At 39.1% G+C, this 26,040-nt stretch overlaps 2 protein-coding genes across 2 annotated transcripts in view; one reads left to right on the top strand and one right to left on the bottom strand.

The window, feature by feature from the left end:
* Positions 1 to 26,040, top strand: part of ttyh3a (tweety family member 3a) — a 268,746-nt gene that overhangs the window by 160,310 nt on the left and 82,396 nt on the right. The gene's annotated exons all lie outside the window — the stretch shown is intronic.
* On the bottom strand, positions 98 to 7,333 carry gosr2 (golgi SNAP receptor complex member 2). Its single transcript, XM_079565173.1, has 6 exons — positions 7,173 to 7,333; positions 6,888 to 6,952; positions 4,823 to 4,931; positions 4,167 to 4,299; positions 2,955 to 3,095; positions 98 to 982 (listed from the first exon to the last, which is right to left on the bottom strand). Exons 1-6 carry the CDS (start codon positions 7,199 to 7,201, stop codon positions 821 to 823), a joined length of 639 nt encoding a protein of 212 aa, XP_079421299.1. The 5' UTR covers positions 7,202 to 7,333; the 3' UTR covers positions 98 to 820.

Below are 26,040 nucleotides of genomic sequence, written 5' to 3'. Positions count from 1 at the left end.
ACAGTATAAAGATGGTAATGATACATGAGTGTACAAAGAACCTTGAATTTCAGTTGATACGCTCTCATTATGAATGTTTTTTGAAACAGTAATCCAGAGTTTTAAATCGTTCAGAAGCTTCTTGAGTGCAGCTCTTCGCACACAAAGCTGTGGTCTTCATCACATATACATACATTTATTATTAATTTAACACTGGCTCTGAAATATGGTAAACAGGAGCATTTTAGCATTTTCAAAGCGCTTAAAAGAATGAGAAAAATGGAAAAGATCAGTGGTTCTCAACCTGGTGTGTGTACTACTTACTGGTGGTTATTGGGCTTCTTCGGGTGGTACTCGGGGGCATGTTTACCGTTATTTAGAATGAATAGTCTAATATTTTACACTTTAGTAATGCATTTAAATACGTTTTTTCTGGTTTAGACATGATGGTTTATACCCAGTTAAGACAATTTTAGATCTAAATTTTAGTCGGGTTGAGAACTGGTGACGATCCACTGTGTTGAGGCAGAATGACAATAACACTTTACTAATAAACAAAACCTACTGCTCACGGGAGGAAACTACAGCAACACATTGAGGCAGCTGACAGTAGTTTTGGAAAAGCATGCAAGTATGTGGCAGTGATTCATCTGGTCTTAAACATGAGCAATTAAGATCTTTGAATTTGATCTTTGTTGCTGAAGAATATGAATGACGGTAAGCACACTGCAAAGACCTTTCTTAGCTAATAATTATCTTTTTTCTCTCTGTTCATATTAATTAGGGATGGCAAAAATACAAAGTCCACAATTCCTTCGCGCTCTTGTCCAGTAGGGGGCGTTCAGCTGAAGTATCTGATGACCAGGAACATGAAAACACACGTCGCCAGCATCCCCCCAATCATGATGAACTTGTCCTGCGTGGCTCTCCTCTCTATTAGTCTCATGACTGTGTTAGAAAGCCCCAACATGTTCGCCACATCCAGCATCTTCTTATGGGTGCCCTGTGCAAAAAAACAACAACAAAGCCTTGATTGACAATACACGCAAAAAGAAACCCCAGTCACTACAAAATGTTACATGTTCAAACCGCACTAATTGGGAAGACTAAAGATCAACACCCTTACTGACGCCACACTTTGTCAGAGGGGTTTTGATGGCTATGACACACCCAGATAAGAGGCCCCGAATCCCCACCCTGGAAACAAGTGCTTTTGTGAACCAACAATGAGACTGTTGTGTCCGTATTTTTAGTAGCTAACTGGGTCAGAACATCTATATTTGAGCTGATTTGTAAACCAAATGTGTTCTGAAAAGTGTATTTCTTTCCCCCAAAACTTCTGCAGTGATTCACTCATTTGCCGTAAGTTGTAGAGCAATAGGCTTTTCCAGATTAGAGGGGGGTAGTAATTGTCAATTGCGCAGGTCAAATTCCATTACGGAGACAATCAAGTTTACCTTAATCAGTTGAGTCGTTTTATTACACTTTTAATTTTATTTTGAAGCATCAGAACTCTCTTACTTAAGTACAAACTGTGAGCAAATCTAAAAGTTAATAAGTAATATCTGAATTTTCACATTTTGAGCACTGAACAAGGTCACTACTAAAATGTATTCAACGATTTCTAAGTACTTGTATATACTTTCACCAAATACCTTTTTGCTTTTACTTGAATAACTATTTGGATGGCGACGTGTTACTTCTGGTTGAGTAACATTATTTTAAAGTAATGTTATGCCTACTTTTGGCCTCTATACCCACCCCGATCAGAACCAGAATTAGGAGTGTGGCAATATATCGATTTTCTGATATATCACGATATTTTGCGAGATACGATACCGATACTATTGATCTGATATCTGATATCGATACTTTTGATGACGCCATGCATATTAATGAGCAACGTCATGGATATTAATGAGGCATCAGTGTTCTATTGATTTCACAGTCAATAGAGGCCAATAATGAGCAAGACTTCAGTCAGGACAGCAGGGGGCAGCACCAAAGTTTTCAGCACTTGAACTAAACACTGTCACACAAATAAATTACTTTTGATGATAGTGTTTATAATTATAAAGATGATTAATTTGGGGATGATTGATTCCTTCTTACATAGGGCTGTGGTTTCTTGTTTATTTAAATGTAAATGAAGTCAATGACAGATCTATAGACCCACTTTCAGTGTGTAAGTCAGGGATCACACAGATACAATAAAGGTTAAAAGTCGCATGTTTTTTTAAAATCATGATGTATCGTAGGGTATTTTTGTGTAATATATCGATTATCGCAGTATCGGCGCATCGTGAGATAATCGTTATTATAAGCCATGTATTGCATATCGTATCGTATCGTGAGGTACCCAGAGGTTCCCACCCCTAATCAGAATAAGTGTTTTTTGTGTTATTAACTGGTTCACAACTAGGAATTTTTCTCGGTTGTAGGGCTGTCACGATAAATACTATATCAACTCATCGTTCAATAAAAAACAGATGAATGATACATTTTTGACCTCGATATTTATCCTCTGTACATTTATTAGCATTTCCCCCCATTCTTTCTTCGTAACACTGATTTTTAATTGATGCAAATTGAGTTTCATAATGTTTCATGTTTATTGCAGCTTGTGTGGTGTATTAGGATATTATGATGCACTTTTACAACAAGGGTTTACTGTCTTTTTTATGCCTGAGAGTTGACAGTATCTAGTATCGTTAGGGTCGATAATATCGTTGATCGCGATACTTTCCTGCCTCAATATATCGAACTTCAAATTTGATGAAACATAAACCATATAACACATAACTTAGATAAATAATAAACTATAAGACTATGAAGGCATGCGCAACATTAAGTTTAAACTATGGTAAAGACAACAACAATTCGGCAAAGCACAGAGCTCACTGGATTGTGTCCCAGAGTGTATGGATTAAAAGTTTAAATACAATTTGTAGGAGAAAAACTAAATCTTGACCAACCTTGAGTGTGCCCCTCTGATCTCTAAGACCATTGAGGATGCTACTGCCACTCCCCAACAGGTCGTCCATGCCTCTGTGCGCACTGTTCAAGCTTGAGTTCAACTGTAGAGTCTCATCTATGGGGATCGAGGTATCGGCATCCTGTGGAGAGAAATTAGACTTAAAAAAAAGGAATATTATCCACCAGGACTGACAAGGTTTATTATACAGATATAGATGAAGTAGCCTTGTTTGTAAAACTTGTGGGAACAATGCGACAGACTACGAGTTTGGATGCACACGGAGCTGGATAGTAGGATTGCACAATAGATCGCAAAGTAATATTAATAAGCAATATCACAAAATCACTTTAGTCTTCCATTCTGCCAGAGATTGACATTTTTTTCAAAGTCAACCTAAAACTAAAAATGCACGGAACTTATAAATACACAAAAGATCAGTTTTAGCTCTAATTGACTCTGTGCATAACCGCCCAAGAAGTGACTTCCTGTTTCAATCCAGCACTTCAAAATAAAAGCACACAGCTCGTCTCATTGATTAGTTCAGCAGGTACTTGCAACATTACAAGAATATAATTAAATACACACATTTGAAGTGTTTTGTCTGTAATAGTTAGGCAGAAAGAAAGTTGAACTAATGAACTGCTGAACTAATGAATAAGATGGTGCTTTTATTTTGGCGCGACTTCTTGGGTGGCGTTGTTATGATTTGAAGTTAGAGTCAATTCTCTTTATTTTGTTCTTGTTTTGTCATGATTTGCTGAAAAACAAATGACTTACAATGTGTGTTTGAAATGAATTGAACACAGCACGTCAAAACTTCAAAGTAATATCATCGCAAATATTGCACACCCGTATTGCATATCACAAGATCTGTCAATATTGTGCAAACCTACGTGGATAAAAGTAAGTATTCGGACCCCTACTATATCTGAAGCCTTCATCACAATCTATGAGCCAGTGGTTTTTAACTGAAGCAAACCTAAGGATTAGTACTATGCCACTACCATTGGTAATGTGCTAATTAGCTGAATCATAGTCCCCAACAGTATAATTTTGGATGTAATCTTGACAATACCATATAATTAAAACAGAAATACTGGCCTCTGCTCCTGTCAGAGAGTTGGAGACCGTTATGTATCATTTGTAAACAACCAGTAACAGGCGGGTGGTCTTAAAGTTTTGCCTAAGGATGTTCGTATGGTAAACTTGCATTTGTTGTGAAGGTTCGGCTCATCAGCTCTTCTCTCTCTCGCTCCTGGGCCTCTTTGTTGTAGCGTCTGTGTTGGAAATTTTGCAAGGCGGTCCGAAGGTGCTGGACGTCATACTTAAGCTGATCCACTCGTCTGGAGACGCAAAAGCCCCCCCAAAAAAAGAAGTTATTACGTATTTCTTTATATAATCGGGGGAAAAAACTTTGAGATTTGACTTTGTGACTGTGAGACTTGCCTGTAGCGTTTAATCACTCAAAGTATTCTAATAATACATTGTTAAATCTCAGTCGGAACAGAGAGGAAACCTGCAGTCTGCTCTCCTTCTTCTTGGCTTCGGTCAGGCCACTTTCTGCAGATCAACTGAGATCAGAGAGCCGAGCCGTGGGACGGGGTGCACCCTGTCCCCTGAGGCCTGTTTACCCAGCTCAGAAATGAATCTTTGCCCAATGCTGCAGGAATGCTGGTGATGAAGGAGGATATGTTTTCATAGAGCCACGTCGCCACGGGCCAGGACGGGGCTGTCTGTCTCATCCCCCTTTCACCCCTCCCTCCCTCCCCATCTCCCTGTCCCTCTCTCTCTAGATATATGGCTCCCCCTGGTACTGCCAACTCTGGGGCTTTTTGCTCACCTTCAATTGATTTACTCCCAACTTACAATTTAGCGTTCTGGCGGCGGTTCGGCGGCTCTTTGCTGGCGAGGATCTCAAGACGTTCTAACTGATTGAAGATCTGCTCGATTCTTCCAAACAGCTCATTCTCTAATACTGAAAACAGAAAAGAAACATTAGCACTGGAATGAGATGGTGGTCCTCACTCCTGATCCTGACTCAAAATCTGAAGAGGGGTTCAACTTCAGACCCACTGCTCTTGACGGGTTTTTTGCATTATGCCACTTTTTATGTGGAAAAAATATATATATTTCACCTTGTAGTGACCCATCGGCTGTATGAGCGGTCATCATGGCGCCTTTACTTTCGATCACAGTGGTCTCTACAACGCTCTAAGATGGTTGGTGTCTGGTGAGAGGGTCCATCAGCAGTGAAAACCTTCTAAACAATTGATCCTGGAGCTTAGAGACCACTGTGGGTCACTTACAAGGTCAAATACGCACAAATATAACTTTTAACTAAACTATACTAAATAAACTTTTTTTTCCACATAAAAAGTTGCATAGTGCACCTTTAAAACCCGTCAAGAGCAGTGAGTCTGAAGTTGAACTCCTCTTCAGATTTTGAGTCAACAACCCACAAATAGCAACTTTTTTTTCCACATAAAAAAAAGTTGCATAGTGCACCTTTAATTTTTTTTTTTTTTTCTTTAACCAGGACTCTTTTTCCTGGCCCTAGTTTTAGTCAATTGTGTGACTTCATTAACATACTTTAAAGCAATTGTTTTAACCATTACTGTGAATATAAGGCTTACTTGGAAAGTTCTCATGTTCTAGGATATGATTATGAAGGTCAGGATTCTGCATCAAACCAGTAGGCGGTAGGTGAAGGGTAAAGGCTCATTCATAATTCACAAGACGCAAGAACGTCTTGTTCTTGCAGCTGCAGAACAAAATGAAGTCACTTTTGCCTTGTCGCCATGGAACAGTTACAAAACGTTTCCATGGCTACAAGGCAAAAGTGGCTTCATTTTGTTTGCTCAGGGTGCAAGAACAAGAAGTTCTTGTGTCTTGTGAATTATGAATGAGCCTTAATGCACCATTAAAGACACAATGTAATGAAACCACAACAGGTATCATTATCCTATTTCATTGTTGGCTAATACATTTCTGGAGCTTTTGCGAGCAGATATTATTTTTTTACTGACAGATAGGATGCTTAACCTGTTACTACCCCCCGCCTGAACCAAGCACATTTTCTCCAGCTCAGTTTTACCCAAATCTAAAAGCTTCTGGACTGGAGAGCAACAGTGTAATGCCTCATTTGAAAGCTAAGACATAGAAAAGTGATCCTAACTTGTTATCACATTGTCGCCCCACATTGTCACGTTTTTGTTACTTATTCATTGCTTTTCTTGTTGCGTTCTTGTCACTCATTTGTGTCACTTTATTGTTGTTTTTTAGTCGCTCTTTTTTGTCACTTTTTTTGCTGCCTTTTCGTCACTTTTTTTGTCATTTTCGGTCATTTTTGTGTTGCATTTTAGTTGGAGAAAATGTGCTCGGCTCAGCTTGTAGTTTTTATAGATTCAAGGGAAAACATCCAGGAAATGCTCGGATATAAAACAACATTTGCACTCATTAGCAGCAGAGTCTATCCTAGAATATCTCTCTCCTGCAAACTTCATTGTTACTAGCTTTACATATTATGGTCTTCTTGTTCCATATGGGAGTGTCCAAACCTTATCCCCTATTACACTGGACCCTTGGCCTTAATCTGATGTCATCATTTAGAAAGAAAAAGAGGGTGTGTGTCCGTTCCCTGTAGGTTGAAAGGTTCCCACCACCATTATCTAAAAAAGACTGAAGCCCTCACAATCCTTGTCTCAGCACCCACCCAGCTGCTTCCTGTCCTGGCACAACAACCAGCCCCAAAAACAACCACAGGGGCCCGGCCAATCTAAGTCCTGTCAATCCATCATCACAGAGAGCAATAAATAAAGCAGACAGCAAAGTGGTGGCACCAAGAGTGAATCATCATGGCACAGCGATTGCTTCATAAAGGAGGTGAAGACAAAGTAATATTAAATGATGAAATTATCAAAGAATGACTTACAGTGCACGGATTGTCGGTCTGTCGTCTCCAGGCTGCCCATAAGTGACTGGACCTCATGAATTTGTCTGATCAACAAACAAAAAGTGACATGACAATTAAAAATTCCGGACGGATTATGAATAAGACACATTAAATGTATCAGTAGGAATAGCATTTATGTCATTTTACTGTAATAACAACATATCCCAGGCTGTTTGCATGCTGTCATCTGCTTTCAGGTAAATGACTGCTTAAGCTTATGTTTGATTTGGAAAAAGGAAACAGGACAGAAAGCCACACACTCACTTGTTTGTTTGGTGATAAAGCGTTTCCATGTTTCAATTTTTCGCCGAAGTGTTGTTTACTTTGCGGTTTATAACTTTATACCCTCCCCAAACAGCTGTAATCTTACAGGTAACTTGACAGAGTTAGCGGTTCGGCTAACAGTGGAGGAGTGAACACGTCATCAGCTGTGTACGGAAATCTCAAAAGCGGAAGTGCTACGTCGAGGGAGATAGTGGAAAACGAAGAGGGCTCACTCTGAATCTCCGGACTGTGTACTAACTCGCCTTTTAGTGGTGTTCGTTGAAAACCACATTAATGTTTATGTCCTTCTCTTTCTGCTTTTGAGTTTCACTTTATCTTATCTGCCTAAAATTTTATATAATATTAAACGTGTTCAACAAACTTACTCTTTTCCGTTGCTATAAACGATCTATGTAAATAAGCAGATGAGCGATTCTCCAATGTTTAGGCTAGAGATGAACCTGTCAACCCCCGCCTTAACCAAGTGTCCAGCTTTACCCAAATCTAAAAGGCTAGTGTAACGCCTCAAAACTCATGTAAATAGCTCTTTTTCTTTCTTTTTTTTAAACTTTATTTATCATTGCTTTTTTGCGTTTTCATCACTTTTCAGTTGCTCTTTTGTGGCTTTTCGTTTTCGTTTCATCACACATTTTGTCACTTTTTCATCACTTTTTCATCACTTTTTCATCACTTTTTTGTCACTTTTTTGTCACTTTTTCGTCACTTTTTCATCACATATTTGTGATTATTCCCTTAATTTTTTTGTCAATTTTCTGTTCCTCTTTTGTGCTTTTCTACATTTTCATCGCTTAATTTTGTCACTTTTTCATCACTTTTTTGTTACGTTTTTGTCACTTTTTCATTACATTTTCATTATTTTTTCCTCTTTTTTTCATCACATTTCATCAGATTTTTATCACTTTTTCATCACTTTTTTGTCAAATTTCTGCAACATTTTCATCACTTTTTCGTCACATTTTTCATCATTTTTTCATCACATTTTGTCACATTTTTGTCACTTTTTCATCACTTTTTTGTCAAATTTCTGCAACATTATCATCACTTTTTGTCAATTTTTCATTTTTTTGTCACATATTTGTCACTTTTTCGTCACTTTTTCATCACCATTTCGTCACATTTTTGTCACTTTTCTGTCACTTTTCTGTTCCTCCTTTATGGCTTTTTTGTTGCATTTTCGCTTAACTTTGTCACTTTTTCATCGCTTTTTTTGCCACTTTTCTGTCGCTATTTTGACACTTTTTTCCAAGAATCTTATAGATTTGGGTAAAGCCAAACTGGAAAAATATGCTTGGTCCAGAGGTTAATGTTACTTAAGGTTGGAACTTTTTTTTTGGTAATCAACCTTACCAAGCTTTGTGTAACTGATTATTTTTCATTAGAATTCACGTTGTCCAAGTTACTCTGGAAGTAACCCAGTGTGAGGAATAACTCATTGTGTTGAAGGCAGCTCATCTCCAAATATGATAAGAATTTATAAAGAAAAAGGTTAGTAAAATCATTGTAACTCATGCATTCTGTGATACATGATGCTTGATTCAGTGATTCTCTTAGTGTTTTGTTTTATTGTTGGCAGATGTGATATGAGACATCATTTCCCGAGCTCCCACTGCATATAACATAATCTGTTGACATATGACAGGACAGACTCAGTGAAACATGTCCTGGGGGCGGTTTATGTCAACTCACCTTGACTCACTCTAATTAGCCAATCCTCTTTTTCCACAAATAGGTGTCACGATATCAGCCTGTCCACCCTCAGCTTCCTTCTTGCCCGCAGTCATTGGAGACACTTAATGATATCGACGTGAGGTCACATTACAAAGACCTCTGAAGAATTGTCTAAGTCAAGAGGAGGAGACCATTTTTCATCAATGACTTGCGGTGTGAAAGTTGCACACCTACATTTCCCAGATCAAGCTGATGAGGCCATTTCCCAACCGTGCTTTCCCTAATTATTCGGCGTCGAGACAATCATCCTAAGGCACTATTTGACTTGTTAAGACAATGCTGCCTCACCTTGCCCTCCGTCTTTTACACTGTATCAATAATTGCCTTTATTTGCGTCCTAAACCAATCAGGTGCGGTGAGCTGTAGCAACCTGTTTTTTTTTATATAGTGAAGGCAATATATTTGTTTACCCCAATGGGCGGCCAAGCACTCAGTAGACGTCTCAGCTTTCCTCATGGCACTTGAGTTGATGGTTGTATCTTCGGGCTAGGCTCTCCCTCCAACAGTGGTCCTTTTCACCAGCCCCCACATGTCAAAACTCTGAGATCTTTTCGTGCCACTTCTTGCTCCGGCGGTTTCTTTTTTTGGTTGTCATAACATATCCCCAGGGCACCAAGTTTTGGAGGTGCATGGCTTTAACTAGCTGCAAAAAAAAAAATAGTAAGCAGGAAAAGCAGAGAAATCTTCCCATGACTTAAATGAGTACAGCTTTGTTTCTGACGGTTCTGAAGGGTTTTCACTGTCCGTCCTTTATCTTTCAGCTCCCGGTAGAGGATGACGACAGCTTACACTGGTCTTCCTCCACACCTGAACATCCCCAACATAGATCAGGTAAAAAACTACAGTTATTCTTTTCTGCTGCAATGATATTGACCTCAATATGCTTTACACCAAAAGCAACAAAACTAAAGCATATATTAGCAGATCTGCATCACATAAATGTCCTAGGCTGCAAGATGAATCATAGTGTTTTTCACCATCTTATACTGATGATGGGCAGTGTTGCTGCTAACGTGCTACAAAAGTAACAAGTGACAAAAAAATATTACTTTTTTCCAGTGACTAAGGAATCCCATTTCATTTCATTTATTTATTTATTTGAATGGGACAGTGCATATTAATGAACAGACAACTAATGCTGTAAATATGCCGGATTTAGCTCAAGGCTAATTTCCATCCGCAGTCCCATGAGGTAAAAAAACAAGAACATACAAAATATAAAACACATAAGCCAGAACACACAGCAGTACATTACAGACAAAACAGGTAAGGACAACAACTACACAATACATAAAGTGCATCTCTTTCATACGCCACTCCCCTCGTCCCTCCCACTCACACACCTGTACCTGCAAATATTTAAAATGGTGTTCCTGTCTAATGCCACTTAATGGTTACACCTTTTTCGGCAAAGAAGCCATTCTTTCAGTTGTGTCTTAAATGAGACGTAGGTGCTACTTTCGCTAACTGTCATAGGTAGAGTGTTCCAACTAGAACAAGCCTTAAAGAAACTGTACGGAGTTTTAAAATATCAAAATTATGTATTTTCCTCCCCCTACATGTTCCAACAATGTCCTAATGTGTAGAATGAGCCTAGACCTGTTCACCACAACTGCCTCTGAAATCCTGCACTGTCACTCAAAAAGGTGTTAATTCGGGTCCAAACTGCCATAGAAGGAGCAGTTACACGTATGACCTGGGGTGGCAGTAGTGAGTATAAAATGGCTAGCTTGCATCTAGCCCCTTTAATGGAAAGCACGATTTGAGAAAACGTGCTAAGTTTATTTACTTTATTATTGAAACAAAATATGGGAATATATTAGTCATTACAATTAAAGTAACTCAAGTTACAAGTGCATTTATGTGTATGAACAAAACAGAATGCAGCACCAGATCTGGTTGGACACTGGTGTATACGATCTGCAGTTGAGCATAAATGTCATTGAAAAAAGAGAATGGGGATAAAGAAGGAAAAGGAAATTGTTGACTGCACTTTTGCTCTGTGGCACTATTGCTATTTTTAGTTTATATATTTTGCCAAAAGTAACTCAAAGTAGTGTAACTTATGCTATATTTATGAAACAGTAATATGTATATATAATACAAACAGATTACATTATATAGAATATGTTACAATTTTAAAGTAACTTGCCCAATGCTGATGATGGGGGAGTGTGATCACTGTGCAAAGCAGTATGTTAGAAAATAAAACATGAGATGTGTGTGAGCGTGGGGACACCAGTTCATAACATAATGGCCTGTCCAGACTCCTGCTTTCCTGTTGTCCAAACTTGCTTCACCAAAAGATCAAACTCCTTTAAGTCAGTATTAAAATCACAACAACAAAGTTCATGTTACTAAGAAGAAGAAAGCGCTCACTGAACCATGACTGCCTTACGCTGCTATTTTGCTCATCAAGACTAAATTATACCTCATTGGATCATCATCATCATTTATAATTATGTTTTCCCGTCAATATAGTACGTACATCAACACTTATTGCCCAAGACAGACAAAGTGAGAGGGCAAATTATGGGGAGCCAAAAGCGCCTCGGGTCAACAGGTTTTGGATACCAGTCATTTTTGAGAGGCACACTTGATCTCCTCGGGACGCCTCGGGAGATGATCACTTTAACTTTGAAGCTTGGATGAAAGTAAATGAAAGCCTGTCATAGTTAACCTATTGTCCAGACCGGCATTAGTTTTTATTTATTAGTTATTTTTTCATGTTTTTGATGCATGCACTTGGAATTTTCTGCCACTAAGAGTCCCAAGTCCAAGGATCTACACAGCAACAGTTCATTATAAGATAAGATAGGACTGTATTGATCTCACAATGGAGAAATTGCTGGTGGCATGGTTAGTGTTCTTGCCTCACAACAAAAAGGTCCCTGGTCATTTTTCTGGGCAAAGTGGATCTTTCTGTGTGAAGTTTGCATGTTCACCTTGCGTCTGTAAGGATCTGTTTTTTCTCACCATTAAATCATGTATAATATTGTGGATTGTACATTGTAGATAAACTGTTTGAAAAGTCCTTTAGGCAGAAAGATGCTCTTTCTAAGCTCTACTGTCTTATAACTAACATTAAAAGTAAATGGGTGGGAAAAATAAAAAAACAGTGGGCTTTTTCTTTTTTTTTTCTCTCTTTCTCGATATATTGAGCAGCCCTAGATATTAGTGCCATCTATTCCTTATGCCAGAATGATTTTGGGTCCCATTTCTGATGGAGAGCTTTTGGTTAACAGTGGAGATGGTTTGTCATGATGCTTTATGTAGGACCGCAGGGGTGTGGGGGAGGGTTGGGGCGTTTTTTCTATTTTAATTTTTTTTACAATTATTATTATTTACTCATTTTCTTCTGGATTTTCAATTCTCATCCTTTTTTATCTCGTTTTTTCTTTTTGTTGTACATTTTATTTTATTTTTTGTTATGGGTATTTGTTGGAGGGAAGGGGGGGGGACTTTGCTTTGTTGTAACTTATTGTTCTGACTTGTCAATACACAAAATTATAAATACAGTATATAAAGATAAAAATAAAACATGTATAATATGTTCCACTCTTGGCCAGGCCCAGGAATCCACAGAGATTCTGACATATATCTTTAAATACATGTCACAAATCAAAGTAAACTTTACAGGCGAAACTCGGAAAATTAGACTTACCATTCATTTCTGTTATTCAACTTAAACTGTGAAACTAATATATGATAGACTCATTACATGCAAAGTGAGATATGTAGCCTTTATTATTATGGCTTGTTAAAACCCCAAATTAAAAATCTCAGATAATTTTGATATTTTGAAAATGGACTGTGAGCCATAATCATCAAAATCCTCACTTTGCATGTAATGAGTCTATATCATAAATTAGTTTCTCATTCTAAGTTGAAGTTTGAAATGACCAACAAGAGGCACATGTTTTTACTCCCCACTGTATTACACTTCTCCCATTGTTGAATAAACTAAACAACAGAAAAAGATTCCTCAGCTGCACAAGCCCAATGTTTTCATCACGTCGCATTCTTTCTAACAACTCCTTTCATGAGATAACGCTCGCTCGGTGCTTTATTGTTTCTCTGTTTTCACACAGCTGCAGGTCTAGTCTGACCTCAAAGTCATGATCCATCTGCCGGGCCCCACGCAGCAGCCCTATGGCCATACCACCTGGGACTCCTGGATGAGAGATACTGTCCACCCCTTGTTGCGCTGGTAATTTTCACACAAACATGGCAACGTGGCACGGGGCTTCCCCATGCCCGCCCGATTTCGTACAGGCGGTTCATCTTCTTATTCCTTTTTGGATTGTGGTGGTGGGGGGTTAAAGGGTATTGTTTTACCTCGAGACCAGAGCAGAAATTTAATTAACAATGATCAAAAATGACTTAATTCACAGCATGGGAAAAATGTCAATAAAGAATAGAGAGATTTTAGGGTCTTATTTAGTCTTTGCGTCTGTAATAATTGAAATCTGTAATAACTCAAATGTCATCATGTTTTAGCGCTTAATAACTACATAAATCAGGCTACAAATGAGATATCAACAAATCCTTCTCAACCTAAATCCTGTTGTTTACAAAGGACAGCAGAAGAAAGCCTCAGAGCTTTGTCACAAGCATTTGGAGATAGAGACATGTAATTGAGTAAATAATCCAAAGAAACTATTCCATGCCTCTTTTTCTCAGGAGGTGCAGCTTGTTGAGAGAACACTAGGCCCAGACCTTTATCTGTGTTTTCCCCTCACGGACATTGTTTGTGTGAGAAAGTTGTGTTTTCGTTCGGATGGAGGTCAGCGATCACGTGCTTGAGAGAGGGAGTGTCGAGCGTCGAAAAGCGGGGAGGAAGTTTTGGAGGTGGCCAGGGCTTTTATCACGTCCTATCACTGTGTATTGTGTGAATTGGATGTAAAACCCGGTGCTGGAGCTGCAGGTGTCTGTATCCCGGAATGACAGCGCTCATGGGAACAGCCTCCCCCAGAAGTTTCCCAGAGGGAGAGCCAACTGGAGGGACGAACAAGACGAGCAGAATAACGGGGCATCCATTAAAAATCATTGTATGCTAGCTTGTATACTAGCTGCAGCCATGTAATAAAAGGATATTTAGGCCTAAGCTCAATCAATATGAAGTCTGTATCGTATTGGCCCTGGCATTACAGACTGGCACAAAAGAATCCACTGTTTACAGACGGCTAAGTTGGAAACATAGCAGCATGTGAAAGGCCAAATCAATTTGCATGTAGACGATAATATGCAAAAATATCTATGGTTAAATATACCGTATGTTAAAGGAACAGGCGACCATTTTTCCATACTGTGATATGTTCTTACCTGAGCTTAGACAAGTTGATGTGTACCTGTCTGGTCTTTGTAGCTTCCAACTTCACTCCCGTTTGGAGCCATAGGGATATGCTGGGAGAGGCCAAATGCTAACAACATCTTTGGTCTTTTTGCGTGACTGAGGGCACGCACAATAGTAGAGCGGTTAAGCATAAAAATTGTGCACTTTGTGAAGAAAGCATAAAATTTCTCCCAGCGTTATTACATATTATATGCATTAATTTCAGATGTGGAGGTAAGCTGGATTTGACCTCAGAGGGCAGCCATCTTGGATTATTCAAAATGGCCGCCGTAAAACTTATTTTCTCAATTTTTTAGCTTCTAATTGACCTATAGTTTTGATCTTAGTGTCAAAACCTACATTTTGAGGGGCAATGAATTCAATCAATCAAATTCAATAAGCTAGACCTGACCACAATGCTGTTTTACTCTTTAATAACAACTTTACTGATGTTCAACTAAGCGTCATGGCACACTTTAATGTGCCATAAAATACAATTATAGGCAAGGCAAGGCAAATGTATTTGTACAACACATTTGTTTGTTTGTTTGTTTTTATACTTTATTGTCCCCATAGGGAAATTTGTCCTCTGCATTTAACTCATCCTTCGATGCCACTGGGGCGACCCGTAAGGAGCAGTGGTCGACAGGCCGTGCCGCGCTCGGGGAAACCGTCTCCATGATGTGGAGCCAGGCTGATGGTCAGAATCACCTGGCTGGAGGATTCACCTATTGCACATGTTTTTATTTTAGTGGTAGGGGAAACCGGAGTACCCGGAGGAAACCTACGCAGACACGGGGAGAACATGGAAACTCCACACAAAAAGGCTCCGTCCTGGTGGGAATTGAACCCGGGACCTTCCAGCTGTGAAGTGGAGGCGCTAACCGTGCCGTCCCATTTCGTGCACAAGGCAACTCAATGTGCCTCACAGCAACACCATAAACACAACAAAACTAAATCAATACAACGCATAAAAAAAATATATATATATATATAAAAATACGTATTTTAATATGTATTTATTGAAATGATATATTAAAATGAGTTAAAATACAGTCAATTGCCATAGGCATCAGTAAATAAGTGCGTTTTCAGCCTGAACTTAAACACAGTCAGAGTTGAGGCCTGTCTCACATCACTGAGGCTGTTCCAGACCTTTGCTGCATGAACTTGAAACGCAGCCTCAGCGTGTTTAGTCCTGACTCTGGAACCACCAGGAGGCCCCTCCCTGAAGTTCTCAGGGCCCGAGATGGTTCATACGGCTGTAACATGTCAGAGATGGATTTCAGAGCTAAACCATGAAAAGACTTGTACAAGCAGAGCTGTTTTAAAGTCTCTGAGTGACAGGAAGTCAGTGCAGAGACCGGAGCACTGGACTAATGTGGTCGTATTTCCTGTCTCCGGTCAGGACTCGAGCAGCAGCATTTTGGATAAACTGCAGTTGTCTAACAGCTCGTTTGGAAAGGCCTGTGAGCAGCTGTTACAATAGTCTGACCGACTGGAGACAAATGCATGAATTAGTCTCTTCAAATCAGGTTTAGACACTAGTTTCTTATTTTAGCAATGTTTTTTAGGTGGTAATAGGCTGCTGATGTAATGGACTTAATATGACTGTTCAAATTCAGGTCTGAGTCCATGATTACCCCGAAATTTCTAACTTGATTTTTGGTTCTAGTGAAAGAGCTTCAAGATGACCAATAACAACCCCTCTGTGTTTTTGTGGCCAAAGACAATTATCTCAGTTTTATCTGTATTTAACTGAAAGTTATTTTAATGAGGAAAGTTATTTTGAATCCACACACTAATCTGTTTAATACAATGACACAGTGAATCTACAGGCCCATGTTCACCCGCTGTCTGAGTATGATCTGCGTAATTGTGATAGAACATATTGTTACTGGATATTAATTGACCCAATGGATGCATGTACAGATTGAACAAGAGGGGCCCCAGAATCGACCCTTGGGAACCCCACAGGTCAATGCCATACTGTCCAAGACACAGCTATTAATCTCGACACAGTAAGTCCTGTCTTTAAAGTAGGACACAAACCACTCGAGCCTTTCCAGAGATTCCCACTCAGGTTTGTAACGTCTCTAGTAAGATCATATGGTCCACTGTGTCAAATGCAGCACTAAGGTCCAGCAGAACTAAAACTGTGACCGTGTCTGCATCTGTATTTAGCCTGATGTAATTAGTCATTAGAGGCTGTCTCAGTACTGTGACAGGGTCTAAAGCTCGACTGAAACACGGCAAAAACATTCCCAAGAATGACAGATTAGGTATAGACCGAAAATTATTCATTTCTGTGGCATCAAGATAAACAGATATAAACAGATAAACGTTTAAGTGCAAAGTTCAGCTCAACTCTGATTGAAAGCCAACTCAAACAGATGTGTTATTTAAAGTAAAAATACTGTAGTTAGCAGCAGCATGCTAATGCTGGCTTCAATCAGTCAAGGCTGTGACAGAAACTCTGACTGAGTCACACCTAAACTAGTGAAATAGGCTATTATTGGTGTTTGCATTTTAGTTTGAGAAATACTGTTACAGAATCACTGATATAACATATTTATAATGCGTTTAAGCAAAAAATCAGTGCATCACTAATTTAATAACACATACCATTAGCTTGTCCTCCTTGAAGCTTGCTAGCATATGGGGCGGGCTCTATTGTATTGTTCATTTAAATGTTTTTGCCTCTCTTTATTGGACTGAGGATTTATAGTAAGCAATAATGCAAATTTGATTAGTGGGATTATATTTCTCCAGTGAGTTAATGTCAGTTTTGGAGAAAAAAGCAATAAAGGTACTTTTTTTGTTATTATTGTGTAATATATATATATCTACACATATTTAAAAATATATATATATTTAATTATGTAATAAATAATTACTCTTGTAATTACCTGAACAACTGCTAAACGTGTGTTTTGGACCATCCCATTTGCAGCCATGTGGTTTACTCGTGTACACGTTTCCATAGCAACATGGGCAAATTCTAACACTCACCAGGGGACACAGCATATTTTTGACACTGGACAATGCAAAATAATATAGCCACATGTGTTAGATATGTTAAATGCATAGAAGTACACTGTTTTACACACTTTGAATATGATTTTGTTACAGACAGGTTGAAAAAGTCTGCATTTTGGCATTTTGAGGTCAATGACCTCTTGGGGTCATCAGAGGTCAAATACAGCTTACCTCCACATCTAAAAATAAGCCTTATGGTATGAGCTAACTGTGATAAAACTTTCATGCTTTCTTCATAAAAACGCACAATTGTGCATTTTTATGAAGCTTAACCGCTCTACTACAAAGACCAAACAGGTACGCATCAACTCGTCTAAGCTCAGGTAAGAACATATCTCGGTATGGAAAAACGGTGGCCTGTTCCTTTAAATGCCCAGCACCGGAATTTTAAAAGTTGTTCCAAATTTCCCTAAGGTATTTCTCACATCAACATTTTTCAAGAGACAACAAGAGAGGGGTTTATAAGCACATTCCACAACCTTCAGGGAGCAGATTTTGTTATAGTACTTCTTACAACATGACACTGGCATTTAATTGATGTGCTATATAGGGGACCGTTTTAGTGTCTCTATTAGGTGGACTACAAGTTCAAACCCCCAGAGTTCACGAATGTACAAATAGGATTCATTGACGATTCAAGAGGAGAGTCAGTGTTGGGGGTAACGTATTGCAAAAGTAACAAGTAACAAAAATATATAACTTTTGTCAGTAACTAAGGAATATTACATATTACTTACACAAAATACGGGAATTTATGCCATGGTCTGGGTGAATACTCGATTCTGACTGGCCGGAGGGTGTCCGTTAAAAAGTGATAATGTACAGCTAGTCCGGCAAAAGTTAAATCACGTTCTATATCACTCCACTGCAGCTGTTTCCATAGTAATGATAAACAATTGAGCTGGAACTAGTTTCAGGTAAAACAGCTTAAAAAGTGAGATAACTCCTGCCCAGGACTTAAAAAAATAAGCAGACAGGCCTAAATGAACAGTTTCAGTTCGCGGGACCATGGTATAAGCTGGATAATGCACTGTGGTGTCCATTATCACAATAACTATTTCTGATAATGGACACCTCGTTGTGCCTTATCCCTTACAATTCAAGTAACTTGAGAGCATGGACGAAAAAATTCCACACTCCTCCCAAATAAAATGCAGCACCAAATCAAGTTAGAGGTTGGTGTATAAGATCTACAGTCTGTAGTTAATGTCGTCAAAACAAAACACGAGAGAATGGGGGAAAGAGAGGGAAATCTCTGACTGCACTTTTGCTCAGTGGCTTTATTACTATTTTCAGTTTATATTTTGTGAAAAGTAACTCAAAAGTAACTCAAAGTAGTGTAACTCAGCTACATAAAAAAAAACATGTCTAATACAAATATATTACATTTTTAAAGCTGTAACTACTAATATAGAATATATTACATATTTAAGTAACTTGCCCAACACTGACGAGAATACGGCCTAATAAATAATTACAATCAATTACTTTTCTTCGTGATCCTGTTATTGTCTTTTCACGGACGTCTTGTGGTCCAGATAGCACTGACAACCCTGAAGTAATATTCCATTTTGCGCCCACATCTCGGCCTTCACCCGCACGTGCAGAGGGTGGTCCGTGTTGTTTAGTGTATCATCTTCACTGTTGTGTCACATGAGCCCCATGACCTCCTCAAGCTGACGATCTCTGGGCTTTGAAACTCAGTTAAAGTCAACTTTGCATATACAGCACATTATTTCGAAAGACATATGTTTTTTATGACTAAAAACAATCAGAAGATGTAAAAAAAAAAATGGATGCTTGTTTTATTGTTTTGCTTGTTTTTGCTCGTAGTCTCCCCCTATTTGGGTTCAACTTCACTGCCCAGCTAATTGCCCGTTACACGTGTATGGATCTCCTGACACCTCTCAGAGTCATCGTCCTGTGTGGGGTGTCCCGGGACCGTCACCCCGGCGACCCTCTGCCCCCCCACAGAGGTATGCACTCAGCCCGTTCTTGGCTCTAGGCACTGCATGTTCTTGTTATGGGTTGAGCAAGTGCATTAGTCATTTCACATACCAAATTCCTACCACATGGCGTTACGCTCGATCTTCCATTTTCCCCTAATGCCGCACCAAATCCGCTTCCCCTCCGCCTTACCTTTTGCTTTGTCATTTTCATTGTGTCTCATCGCAATGTCCAGGAGTTAGGATTAGGCCTGACGCTATCTAATCATCTGCTCTCCAAGGCGGAAGTCTAGAAGTTTGACCTAGGGCTCAGAGGTTCCTATTACAAACCACTGTGTGTCCTCTGGCAAAAATATCCACCGGGATTTCTACGCTTCAGTCCTGTTCCTACACAAAAGAAGCGGTCCATAAACCCCAGGTATTTTTACTGTTATGGCTCATATCTTTCTGCCTATAAAACATCGAACAATTCCTATCAATTGTTGGCACAAGGTGTGTGCAGCCGCCATCAGGCCAAATACCAGGAATACAGCAGAGATTCTGAACAAAATGTTTTAAAGTAGAGGTAGCATGATTTCAAAGCACACGCGGAGGTCACAGGTTTTGGAAAAGTTCATGTAGTAGAAAGTGTATTGGTATTCGTACAGAGAAATGTGTGTGTTTTAGGGTGGCTACTTGGCTGTATCAATCTTGAAGCTTCAGCGTTCGCCTATTATTTGTTCAAACCAGGCATTTCAAATTATTTTCACAATGAGTACTTTGCTTTATGTCCATCATGGATGCCAAGAACTGTTTTCCGTTGCATGGCCAAAAAATCTGGCACACCCCTGTCTAAATGAGTGTGCTGGAGCAAATAAACAGCAATGATGAGACAATCATGAATGTCCGCACAACTCAAAGTAGCTCCAAAATATTATTTTATTATATACAAGCAAGAGTACAAGGACTAAGTAGTAAAGTACTATTTTGGGAGCTGCTTTGAACATTTTCGAACATCTCATCAAGAACTTTTTGTTAAACTTTTTTGATGCATCGGGACGAGTCAACAGTATCGACCTTACTTTAGTTTGACGTAATTTCATATGTGTTAAAATGATTCCAATCAGCCCCAAAATATCTACAGAGCTTATCAGTGGCTCTAGAGCTTAAAAATGGGTAGCCTTGAATGTTTGTGTGTGTGTGTGTGGGGGGGGGGGGGGGGGGGGGGGGGGGGGTCAGTGTTGCCAATATGAGCTCATTCTATACATTAGGACATGACTGGAACATGTATGGGGAGGAAAATACATAATTTTAACATTTTAGACTCTGTATAGTCCCTTTAAGTAACATATTTTTTGTTGCTAATTACTTTGTAAAGTAAAGTGTTGATTGCTTTTAGTTTAGTTTATTTAATTTATTTGACCGGGGCCATGTACAGGAGCATTAATCAGCTTATGAAAATATACTTTGTACCTTTGTACCATCTGCAGTCCCTGAGACAATTACAGAACATTGTACAAAAAGCATCAATCAATACATAAAACAATTACTGTAATATTTTGACAGATGAAAAGATCTTAATATTGATAATATGTCAGAAAGTTAGAAGAACAACTCGAAAACTTCAAAGTCTGGAAATGCAGGCATTATTTTGAGCTTAACTCGTCTAAAGCAAAGAATATTGTGATCCATTGCCTGTAGATCACTTTTGTAATACAATAAAGTAATCAAAGAAGTAACTAGATTGCTTTTAAAATCAGTGATCAGTAGATGGATTATATATGGAGTAATCCCAACAACACTGGTGGGGGGATTTTTATATTTTAATCTTGTATCAATTTTTAGTTAATCTGTATGGCTTTGAGTACTTTTAACCTCTAATCAACCTAAAGTTGTTAGTATACTGATGCTGACATATATTTGTCATTATCATTATTATGACTGCACTACAAAATAATTGTACTAACATAGATGTTGCATTGATTTACTTGATTTCACTCTAAAACTCTTCCCATACACATTGTATCCATTCATTTTCCTGCAGCATATACCCTTTACGTGAACCAAACCAGCCCAGACAGGCGGGGTAGGGTTACCCCGGCGTCACCCTACATTGTATTTGTCATTCTGAGTGCAATAGTGACAACAGAGGTAGCAACAGTAGCTGAGGCCCGTAGCTGAAAACCCAACTACAAACACGCAGCCAGTGACCACAGGTGTGTGCAGGGCAGGTATGCACACAAACATTATGCAAAAAAGGCCCTCAGTCTCTGTCCAACCCTCACCTGCCTCTGCTGCGCGACACAGGAGCTCGGCGCTGCAGCCACCCCCGGGGCTTGTGCGTGCGAATCCAGCCCCCATCGCCGCACTCCTCTCCACTGAAGCCACCGAGGGAAATGAAGGCTTTAGGACTTCATTATAAAACAACAACAGCAGCAGCGGGAGAGTGCTGCCGGTGCCACGAGCTATCCCCTCTCATCCCGGGTAAATGTCCCCTCCTTCAAGTCTCAGAGCCATGCTGTCTAGCTCTTTGCAACACACACTTGGAGAGAAGAGAAATAAAGTTTTACCTCATCAAAGTGCCATTTATTCCCTCATTTAGATGGATCATTTCTATGAGCATTGTGCGGCAAGCTTGTATGTTCACAAGACTCCAACGAGCGCTAATACAAAGTGAGAATATCCTTAGGCTCATCCTACACTAATTTCCAAGAAACATCTGTTGACAGTGGTAATAACCTATAATCCTATCCACTTTTGTTCTCCAGTCATTTTGCGCCAACATAGGTTTTGGGAAGCTGGTTTAGCTTTAATCTTGCAGTTTATTAACCTCTTAACACCCTACTTAAAGCAGTACTAAGTAACTTGTTTACCTTAATAAATCCTTTTCGTAGCCCCTCTGGGGGTAATACAAGTGGTAATGGGATGATTGGGGGGTCTTTAATATCCCCCAGTGTCTCTGGCCAGAAAACCACAATTGCAACTTCCCTGCACCGGGTCAGAGTCACCAACACACACTAATGGAATCACGAAGAAGAAGCTAACAGGCTAACGGGCAAAGCTAGCTGCGGCTAGCGCCACTTAAACCGTATTTAACGGCCAAGTTTGAGTGAGAAAAACGATCTTCATTCTGTAACTAGATGTACAATATCCCTCTCTCTCTTTGTCGTTTCTGTCAGCGCAGTGTTTACTCTCACGGACAATTAATGAGTAAAAAAGGCAACATGCTACGACACCTGCAGTGGCGCTTATGGCCTCTAGGGGCATGAGTTACTTAGTGCTGCTGTAACCGAGTGCATTTTCTCCAGTTCACTAAACCCAAATCTAAAAGCTTCTCAACTGGAGAGCAACAGTGTAATGCCTGATTTGAAAGCAAAGGCCTACAAAAGTGATCGTAACTTTTTTGTCAAATTGTCGCTGCATTTTTGTCATGTTTTTGAAGCGCTTTCGTCTTTTTGTCTCTATTTTGTCATGTTTTTATCGCATCTGTTGCTTTTTTCTCGTGTTTTCGTCACTTTTTGACACTTTTTTGTCACTTTTGTATTGTGTTTTCATCACGTTTTCATCACGTTTTGTTGATTTTTCATTGCTTTTTTTATCGTGTTTTTTTTGTGTCACTTTTTTATGGCTTTTTCCATTGCTTTCTGTCTCGTTTTTGTTTCTTTTTTGTCACATTTTTGTTGCCTTTTCATCCTCGTTTTCATCGCTATTTTGAGGTTGTTGTTTTTTTTTTTTAAAGGGGCTAGATGCAAGTTGGCCATTTTATACTCACTACTGCCACGTCAGGTCATAACTGCACCTGCTATATTGAGCTTGTGCAACAACTTTCTGAGTGACAGTGCAGGATTTTAGAGGCAGTTGTGATGAACAGGTCTGTGCTCATTCTACACATTATAGAACATTGCTGGAACAAGTAGGGGGAGAAAACACATAATTTTAACATTTTTAAACTCTGTATAGTCCCTTTAAGCTTTTATGTGCTCGGTTCAGATGGGGATTAAGAGGTTAATATGTTGTGTGAAATATAGCATTCAACTTTTACTAAATGTAAGTACTCTTGTAGTGTACTTCTACTATAAAGAATGCTGTATTTTGAGTTACTCTATTGTCTATTATGGAAATTACTTACTAATGACATTCAGGATCAATTGTGCTGCTCCGATGCACACACAGGCAAACTTTACAATCATGTCGCCCCCGTTTGAATTTTTTTTCTGCCATTGAGTAAGCAGTTATCGACAGTGAGTCGGAGGGTTGCAACATAGGCCGATGTGCAGGTTAAAAGATTCTTACATACATCATTTGCCTCCGAGACACAGCGAACATCAATCACTCCAACAATACAGCACGCTCTGCCCTTGTAAGATATGCTCTTAGGCCATGAAAGGAACCAGTAATTTCCAAGATGTCTCCTAATTCCCCTCTATTTAAAGGTAATGTTTCTAATAATGGAGAATAACGCAAAATGATAGCAATTTGAGTGGAGCATCAAAGAGCCCGGAGAACGCACAGTAAATATATTGCACAATGGGTCTCTGTGTTGCCGCGGCGCTTATTAGTTATTACGCCGTGATTCAAGTTTAATCACTCCGAAATTGCTTTTTATTACGAAGCCGCGCCGCTACACGTTTCCTCCACAGAGTTGTCAAACCGAGGTCAACCGCTGCTCTTCAACCCGCCTCCCATTTTCTTTTTTGAATCATCGCCTTTGTCATCCGCTTCATTATCGTTGTCATCGTAGCCCATACACGGAGCGTTCGGCTAGAGGCGCAACACCTGCCCACACACGCGCCCCCTCACCTGCCCCCGCCTCGCCTCACCTGATGCCGTGCCTGGGCGGGCGGTTGTGGGCGACACAGGCAGCGAGACCACAATGATTTTAGATTAAAGGAAAGGCGTGGCAGTATCGCGGGGAAGTGGTTTCTGCGGGGTCTGCTGTTTGGGGGCAGGTGGATGGTAATGAACTCCATGCACCACTCATTGTTATATTGGAGAGAGAAAGTGGCCTGCTGCTCGGGTTTCGAATCACAATTTTAGATTCAAAAGCTATCATGAAAAGCCTACAGTATCAAAGTGGTGGGCATTTAATAATCCTGTGGTATATGCCTTTAATTAACTGTCATCCTGTAGCTATTGATATCACTGTGATTATTGGGGCTACACAAGCCTCAGTCTATACCACAAGGTTGAACATCTTCTCTGTCTGCACCTTGAGATCAAATTTAATGCTTTGTAATGCCCCGATACTATATTTTAATGCCACAAATTAAAAAAATGTCAATATTCAAAAGCAAATTAGACGCAACAGGAAACTTTTGAGAAAATAAATGTGAACAGATTCTGTCAAAACTGCAGCTGAATGCGTTTTGGGACATACTTTTTTGTGATTTTGATCAACGTGCAGTAAAAGTACATTATTATTTACAATATCATCATTTCCCCAAACCAATTATTTATTTTATTCAATGCCAGCTTGAATCAAACTGAATGCTTTTTAATGAGGTCTTAATCTTAAGTCCAGTTCACTTAAATGACTTTCAGTGCTTTTTAATGCCCTGCAGAAACCCTGAACCCTTAGTAAAGCATACACTACAAAAAATATCAAGCAATTTGCTCAAATGACTTCAACTGAGGTGGTTTTCACTCATCAAGACTTTTTTTCCTTATCTGACCAAGATTACTTTACTAGTTTGATGATATTTCAGACAAGTTCAAAGGTCATCTTGCTTGAAGTAAGAAAGTAAAACTGCCAATGGGATAAGAGCAATTTTCTTACCCCATTGACAAAGAAAATTACCTGACATGAAGACGAAACAGCTCACATTTGGATTGTTATGCTCAAACTGAGGCATTAAACTAATCTAGTTAATTACTTTTTGCAGTGCATTTGTGGAGCAAATGCACTTAAATATTGAATATTTGTTTAATTTTCTATTCAGATATTTCTCAGATATGACTCATAGCTCAAATTAAAAGCCACATGCCGCAAAATTTCACTCAGTAGTTCATATATTTGAAAGGGTTTTATTTAATTATGGGCATTTATGGCTATTTATCCTGTGTCTTAAGGATTTGGCTCCATGTAGACATAAATCAGGTTGAAATCCAAGCCACATACTCCCGATTTTTTTTATGTTGATAACACTTTGCAAAAAACAGCTTTGCCTGTGTCTAGCTGAGCATCAGGACCTCGTTTGTTATCACCGTCATCTTTGTTTATTATGTGTTTAATGCCAGTTGTGCTGCTGTTGTGACTTTGAACATGTAACCTGTATTCAGAATTAGTGTTAATTATAGAGGAAAAGTTTTATTATTAGGTTAAACAATTGTGGGGATTTCTCATTAAAACGATGACGATGAACGCCACACTGTAGACATTATTCATTCAAATAATCAATAAAACGGTGATATAAAAATGTAGTTCCATTTATTTCATATTACCAGTTTTAAATAAGTACTCTATGCAAGGTCATGAAATGCGTCAATACATTTCCAGGATATTAACAGAAACACTGTACAAAATGTAGCATATACAAAACACACGTATCTACAGCAAAAAGATCAGAAGGTCTTTGGTATTTGCGAAAAAAGATGAACTGAGGTAGAGAAAGACACATTTTATACAGTAACATAAACTTTGATGGATTAAGTGGTTTTGCATGTGTTGAGAAGAGTCGTCGGTGTTTGGATTTGCTGGATAAACAAATCCATTCACAATGACAAACCCCTCATTGAGCCATGAAAGCCTTTTATGCCACAGAACTTGAAAGAGTAGCAACGACGGCTTGAATAGAGGCCTCGAATTCCAGTATGAACTAAT

This window comes from Gobius niger (assembly GCF_951799975.1).
Source record: "Gobius niger genome assembly, chromosome: 10".
NCBI lineage: Eukaryota > Metazoa > Chordata > Actinopteri > Gobiiformes > Gobiidae > Gobius > Gobius niger.
The sequence above is the reverse complement of the archived record's forward strand: the minus strand, read 5'-3'. Positions and strand labels throughout refer to the sequence as shown.

Bases quoted from the DNA above. Each gene is read 5' to 3' on its own strand.
- gosr2 (XM_079565173.1), bottom strand. From the start codon at position 7,201: ATGGAAACGCTTTATCACCAAACAAACAA. The intron at 6,953-7,172 runs GTGAGTGTGTGG...TTTGTTGATCAG, and splicing joins CTTTATCACCAAACAAACAA to ACAAATTCATGAGGTCCAGT. The intron at 4,932-6,887 runs GTAAGTCATTCT...TTCTGTTTTCAG, and splicing joins AGACCGACAATCCGTGCACT to TATTAGAGAATGAGCTGTTT.